The 6,253-nt window shown below is 62.6% G+C and overlaps 1 protein-coding gene across 2 annotated transcripts in view; it reads left to right on the forward strand.

Moving 5' to 3' along the window:
• SLC1A7 (solute carrier family 1 member 7) overlaps nucleotides 1-4,871 on the forward strand; it is a 47,684-nt gene extending 42,813 nt beyond the window's left edge. For both annotated transcript variants that reach the window (XM_021096614.1, XM_013999377.2), the window contains exons 8-11: nucleotides 1,529-1,723; nucleotides 2,443-2,577; nucleotides 2,999-3,101; nucleotides 3,730-4,871. In XM_021096614.1, the coding sequence (XP_020952273.1) occupies nucleotides 1,529-1,723; nucleotides 2,443-2,577; nucleotides 2,999-3,101; nucleotides 3,730-3,948 (652 nt within the window). In that variant the 3' untranslated portion in view covers nucleotides 3,949-4,871. The remainder of the gene's footprint in view (nucleotides 1-1,528; nucleotides 1,724-2,442; nucleotides 2,578-2,998; nucleotides 3,102-3,729) is intronic.

Here is a 6,253-nt window from a genome sequence, read left to right on the forward strand (position 1 = left end):
CTGTCTGTCGTCACTGGGACAGCCTGGCAAGTTGCCCTCTCACAACCTTGGCAGCATCTCCGGCTCGTAGGAATTGGAATCCTGGTTCCATCACCCACTAGCTGTGCGACTGTGGGCAAGCCACCCGACCTCCCTGGTTGTTGGTCTCCTCATACACAGACAGGGCAGCAATGGAGGAGCCTCCGCCCCTCGGGCCACCGAGGGGATGGATGGAGATACCCCCGAGGCCAGCCTGGGCTTGACGAAGCAACACCTGCCCTCGAGGATCCCAGAATGCAGCTGAGAGCAGAAGACCAGGGAGTTAGCATGGTGCAGAGGTGGCTGATGAGCGAGGGGGAGCAAGGAGGCGGTCACTGACTGGGCATCTAACCCTGGGAAGAAAGGGTGGTTCTCCCCACAGCAAGGGTCCAAGTGCCACATGGACAACGTCACCCCAACTCCAGCCCTCGTCTCTGGCACCAAAGGCCTGGCTCTTCCCTCTTCCTCCATCCTTCACTGCCTTCTCTTCCTTGGGCCTCAGCTTCCCAATCTGTAAAACGGGATCGAGGGCCACCGCAGACCTCCTCCCCCGGCAGCCACGGGACCCACCCTTGGCAGCACACGCACCTCGTGCAGGACTTGGGAGGAGCAGAACCACGTGCAGAAAAGCCCTAGGGGCCCTGTCCAGGACCCCACCCAGGGCAGAGGGAGGAGGCGAGAGGGAAAGATGAAGCCCCAACCAGCGGCGGGCCACCCCCCCCTACACTGAGCCACTGGCCAAGCCCTGCCAGGGCTGGCAGCCCCCACCATCTCCTGCTTGGTGGACCCGAGGCCTGGCCCCAGCATACCCGGAGCCCAAGGGGCTCTGGCAAGGGCAAGTGGGCTTACGAGGCAAGGGCCTACAGGACAGAAAGGGCCCAGGGCCACACTAACCTGGTATCTGTCCCCACGCTGCCACTGGGAGCTCGGTAACAACACAGCAACAAGAGTGGTGGCTACCTCTGATGGAGCGCCCACCACATGCCAAATGTGGTTCTCAGCACTCACTCCTTGACTCCTAACAGCTCTGCAAAGCACAGGAAACTATGGCACCCACAGGTTAGGGAGGTGCCAAGGACACTAGGTAGTGGGAGGCTGGACGCAGAAGGCGGGACCTCTGGGTCCGGCCCGGAGCCCAGCTGCTGGCCTCTTCATCTCCATGAGACGTGGTCCTGAGATGTTGGGTCAGCCCCTCCTCCCTTCTGGGCTTCAGCTGCTCCGTCTGTAAAGTGGACTCAAAGCCCCTCCCTCACAGTATGTCCTCGGCTGGTGACTCCCTTCCCCGCCTGTGCGTGTGCAGGGCGACAATGAGGCCCTGGGCTTGGGAGAGTCTGGCCATGTGACCATGTTCAAAGCCCCTTCAGCCTGTTCTGCCCCCACCCCCAGATGTGCCAGCTGCCTGGGGATGGGGCTGGTGGGGAGAGTTTCTATCACTGGCCAGTGGGCAGTCGAGGGGCCCCGAGCATCCTGGAGGAGGGTGATGGGCAGACACTGGCCCCTCTGCCCACAGCTCAGCCACACTGCCCATCACCTTCAAGTGCCTGCTGGAAAACAACCACATCGACCGGCGCATTGCCCGCTTCGTGCTGCCCGTGGGCGCCACCATCAACATGGATGGCACTGCGCTCTATGAGGCTGTGGCTGCCATCTTCATTGCCCAGGTCAACAACTATGAGCTGGACTTCGGCCAGATCATCACTATCAGGTACACCTCTGGCATCCCGCACCCAGTGTGGATGGGTCTCTGAGGCCCAGAGAGGGCAGAGGGCTCATTCCAGGCCACACAGCAAGTCAGAGCTGGGGCCCAGACCTGAGCTGCTCTCATGACTCGGGGGCTCCAGGCTCCTTCCCTAGCGCCGCCCTGCCGAGGAGGGGCTCCGAGCAGGCTGGGAAGCTGGAGCCCCAGGAGGGCCTGCGGTCTGGACATGCAGAGCAGGGAGGGCACTGCAGGAGGGCAGAGGCCAGGGGCAGGGCTGAGGGACAATTGGGGTGGGTGGGGGCGGCTGCTGGTGTGGCTGGAGCTGGGGAAAGGGGGCTTGGGTCAGGGGCAGAGGCCAAGCGGAAGGTCTCACCTGCCAGCCTTTGGGTATCAGTCTGGCCCTGGGGGCTAGGCCCCGGAGGGAGGACAGGCAGAGCCACGCCAGTGGACGATCAGAATCCCCGGGGCAGCTTCCTAGAAACCTCTGGAGAGCATGGTTCCAGATGCCGGGTTTTCTGCAACTTTCTCAGGAGGTGCTGCTGAGACCAGGGACAGGGGCTTCTGGGACCACAGGGCCTGGAGCAGAGCCAGGCCCCCTGCCTGGAGAGCTCCCTGATGTGGCATGCCTAACAACTGCTGCTCCACGATGCTGTCCCCCAGGGCCTTGGCATTCCGGTCTCCTCCTTGGGACCAGGGCCCAACAACGCTCCCTCCCCCTCCTGCAGCATCACAGCCACCGCGGCCAGTATCGGGGCAGCCGGCATCCCCCAGGCCGGACTTGTCACCATGGTCATCGTGCTCACTTCCGTGGGTCTTCCTACCGACGACATCACCCTCATCACTGCTGTCGACTGGGCTCTGTAAGTGGGGTTCACCCTGCCTGCCCACCCCTACCTTGGGCGGGCCCTCGGGGGGGACAGGGAAGTGATTGGGCACAGTGGGTACCCCTTGACACCGGCCCAACGGGGGCCCAATTTGTGGGGCCCAACTTCCAAAAACGACAATATGGGATTCCGGGTTCAAAAATTGCGAAGACTTTTGAGAGGGCGGGAGCAGAGCCTTAGCCCAGGCCCAGGCCCGTCTAAACACAGGCCTGAGCCACTGCGCAGTCACGTGCCCATGAAGCTGGCCCTGCGTCACCCACTTCAACATCACCAAGAGGGTGGTGGGCTGGGAGGACAGGAGGGCGTCCTTCTGTGGGTGCTGCTGGGGCCCTCTCCCAGCGCCCCCGACAGCAAAGTGCCTGCCCCTCGCCGCTGACCGGCCACCTTGGCCCCACAGGGACCGTTTCCGCACCATGATTAACGTGCTGGGTGATGCCCTGGCCGCTGGGATCATGGCCCACGTCTGCCGGAAGGACTTTGCTCAGGACACAGGCACTGAGGTGAGAACAGTGCCTCCCTCCAGCCCAGCTGAGTCACTGCCCAGAGGTGGAGCCAGTGGGATGGGCAGAGCACCCCACTGGCCACCCCCCAGCTGGGTGGCAGACCCCTCCCCACCTTGAGTTTTGGTCCCCCGGTAGGCACCGGGTGACAGATTCCTCTAAGAGCTAATTGGCGAGCATCCACGGTGGCTGGTGCTGAGCCAGACACAGGAGCAGCGGTGGTGAACACAGTCGGCTCCCTTGGGGGCTGGGTACCCTTGTGTCGGGCCAACAACAGTGCCAGCGTCTCTACGTCTGCTCAAGGCTTCATGGTCCTCAGGGCTCCTTCAGTAACCACGTGTAGAGGCTGCCCCCGTCCATGGGGCAGCATCCGCTGAGGCCCAGACTGGGCAGCTGCCCATCCCCGCCCTGGACCCTGTGGGTCAGGTGCCCTCCTCCACTAAGTCCAGGAGGAGGAGGCAGGACAGCTTGGACCTGGTGCTCAGAGAGGCCCTGTGACCTGTTGAGGTCCCCCGGCATGTCTGTAGGATCAGCAATCCCGTCGTTCCCAGCCTTTGCCTGTTCAGTCCTCCCTCGTGTCTACCCTCAGTCCCTCCTGCTGCTGCCAAGACCTGTTTCCCCTCCCCAGAAACTGCTGCCCTGCGAGACCAAGCCTGTGAGCCTCCACGAGATCGTGGCGACCCAGCAGAACGGCTGTGTGAAGAGTGTGGCTGAGGCCTCAGAGCTGACTCTGGGCCCCGCCTGTCCCCACCACGTCCCCATCCAGGCGGAGCAGGATGAGGAGCCAGCCGCTGCCCGTCTGGACCACTGCACTATCGAGATCAGTGAGCTGGAGACCAATGTCTGAGCCTGCGGAGCCGCAGGGGCCAGGGGCGGCCTCCAAGGTCAGGGGCCAAAGGCAGGATCTCAACCCGCCGCAGAGCCCAGGGGCCAGGCTCACACAATCTTCCCAACCTGGAGAGAGCAGAATGAGCACCGCTGGATGGAAAATGAAGTTCCGGAGAAAGACGGCACGGGGGCGCCGCCGCTGGAGAGGTACAGTCAGATGTCGCCCAGGCCCTGATGGGGACACATCCGCCAGGTGGCCTCTGAGGACGGCAGGCAGAGGTCATGGTACCTACTTTCTGGATCACAGAGATGAGGCTCTGGGAGCTGAAAACACTTGCCCCAGGTCTCCGGACGAGTCGTGTCCGGGCCAGGACTCCAGTTCAAGGCTTTCAGGCCCTGGCCGCTCCCTCCCAGAGGACAGCGATGCCTGCAGGGCCAGATGCCGAGAGAAAGAGGCTCTGCCCCTCTCCGGGGGCCCCACAGCCACCACTGCTTTCAATTTATGGAGACATAACAACGTCCTGGTTCTGCCCCAGCTGCGTCCCAGCCCGGGCCGGCCCCCACCCTGCCCCATGACGCGTGGCCTCAGACAAACTGCTCTCCCCAAGGACAGGCCCAGCCCGAGGCCCAGACCTGCGGCCTAGCATGTGCCACAGCCCGTCCCGTGGCCCCTCCTACCAGTTACCTCTCACAAAGCTCCCCCGACGTGGAGCCGGAGCCGGGGAAGGCGTCACCAGGGCTGCGGGGCACGGAGGACCATGTGGGCCAGCCGGGATGGGGGCAGCCGGCCTGCCTGGGATGCTTTAGCCCAGCTGCCCTTACGGGCCTGGGGTCAGCACTCCCCAACAGCCCGTGTGATGAAGTAGAGTGAGATTTTTCTATTCCTTTCCTTCTGTGTTTGCAAATTCAATGATAACGAAATAAAAGTATTTTGTTTTTCAAGTCTTGGGGGCTTAGCAACCATACTCTGGCCAGCATTTCTTTACTGGGTCAACATAGGCTGTCAAAGTGCAGACTGGCCTGTCTGGGCAGGCAGAGTCCAGACAGGCCCCTCCAGGAAGCCAGAACGTAAACAGCCTTGTTCTTGTAGCTGGAGTGTAGACAGGTCTGTCTGGGCTGTCAGTGTACAGACAGCGTGGTCAGAGTGAGGACCGGCCTGTCTGAGCCATCGTGTGCAGGAGGCAACCGGCTGGCCAGGGGCCCATCTGGACAGCCTCGGTGCGGGCAGCCCCCAGCCGGGGCGTTGGCTCTGCAGGCAGGGCCCTGAGCTCAGTCTCCACAAAAGAATCACGTTTTCCCAGCCAGCCTGGCTCCCTTTGGTGGATGCTTTGCTTTAAGGGGAGGCTGTGCCCCAGAAGTTTCCAGACTCTCTCTGTCTCCTGTGCCTCAGCCCCAGGGTGCCTCAAGGAGGCTTGTAAGGGACAGAGAAGAGCCTTGGCCACACAACCTGCTCTGGACGCGCTTTGGGTTGGCACTGTGGAGCCCACGAAGACCCCGAAACTGGGGGAGGGCATGGGCTCCCCGGGGTCACTCAAAGAATCAGGAGGGTACTTGCCCTGCCCCATCCTCCTTCCAGGGCCATAGTCTGAGGGGTCCAGGAAGGGCCCCAGGCTCCCCCTCCCACTGCAGGGCTGGGGGCTGTAGAATCCACCATGAGAGCATCTTTCCTTCCTCAAGGCCTAATCACCTGCAAGAGGTCAGATGTCAAGCTGTGGTCACTCCCACCATTGTGTGGCCTAGCTCACTGCCCCCTTCCCCGGGTCACACCTCTAAGGCCCTTTGAGCGATGGGCTCTACCCCACACAAGGCAGGAAGCTGCTCTTTACTGGGCCTGACAAGTGCATGCTTACACACCATCCAGTGGCCAGGGGCCACCACTTCCGGGCATCTCATCCACTGTGGGGCAGCTGTGCGGTCTGAGGTTCTTCTCTGCTCTAAGCCAGCTGCTGCTTTCTGGTCCCCCTCTGGCCCAGCTGGGCAGGTGTGCAGAAACCAGGGCCCCCAAGAGGGCTCTGCTCCAGCTCCCAGGCCTGCTTCGAGCCCCCTTCCCACTCCAGCACCCTCGAAGGACAGACCCCATCAGTGATGCCCAGTCAGCACACAGGAGCCCAAGCAGCCCAAAGCCGGCAGGTGCTTGGTTTGAATGCTCAGCCCCAGGGACTGCAGGGTGAGCTCGCAGGCCCAGTGTGGTCTCCCCAATCCAACTTCTGAGCTGAGGGGCTCCACGTGCCTCCGGGCCGGCTTACCTGGAACTAAACCCTGCATCCGGGGACCCCAGCCTGTGTGATCGCTCTGTGGGCCTCAAGAACTGAACGCTGCCCAGA

The sequence above is a fragment of the Sus scrofa genome, chromosome 6 (assembly GCF_000003025.6).
Source record: "Sus scrofa isolate TJ Tabasco breed Duroc chromosome 6, Sscrofa11.1, whole genome shotgun sequence".
Taxonomy (NCBI): Eukaryota; Metazoa; Chordata; class Mammalia; order Artiodactyla; family Suidae; genus Sus; species Sus scrofa.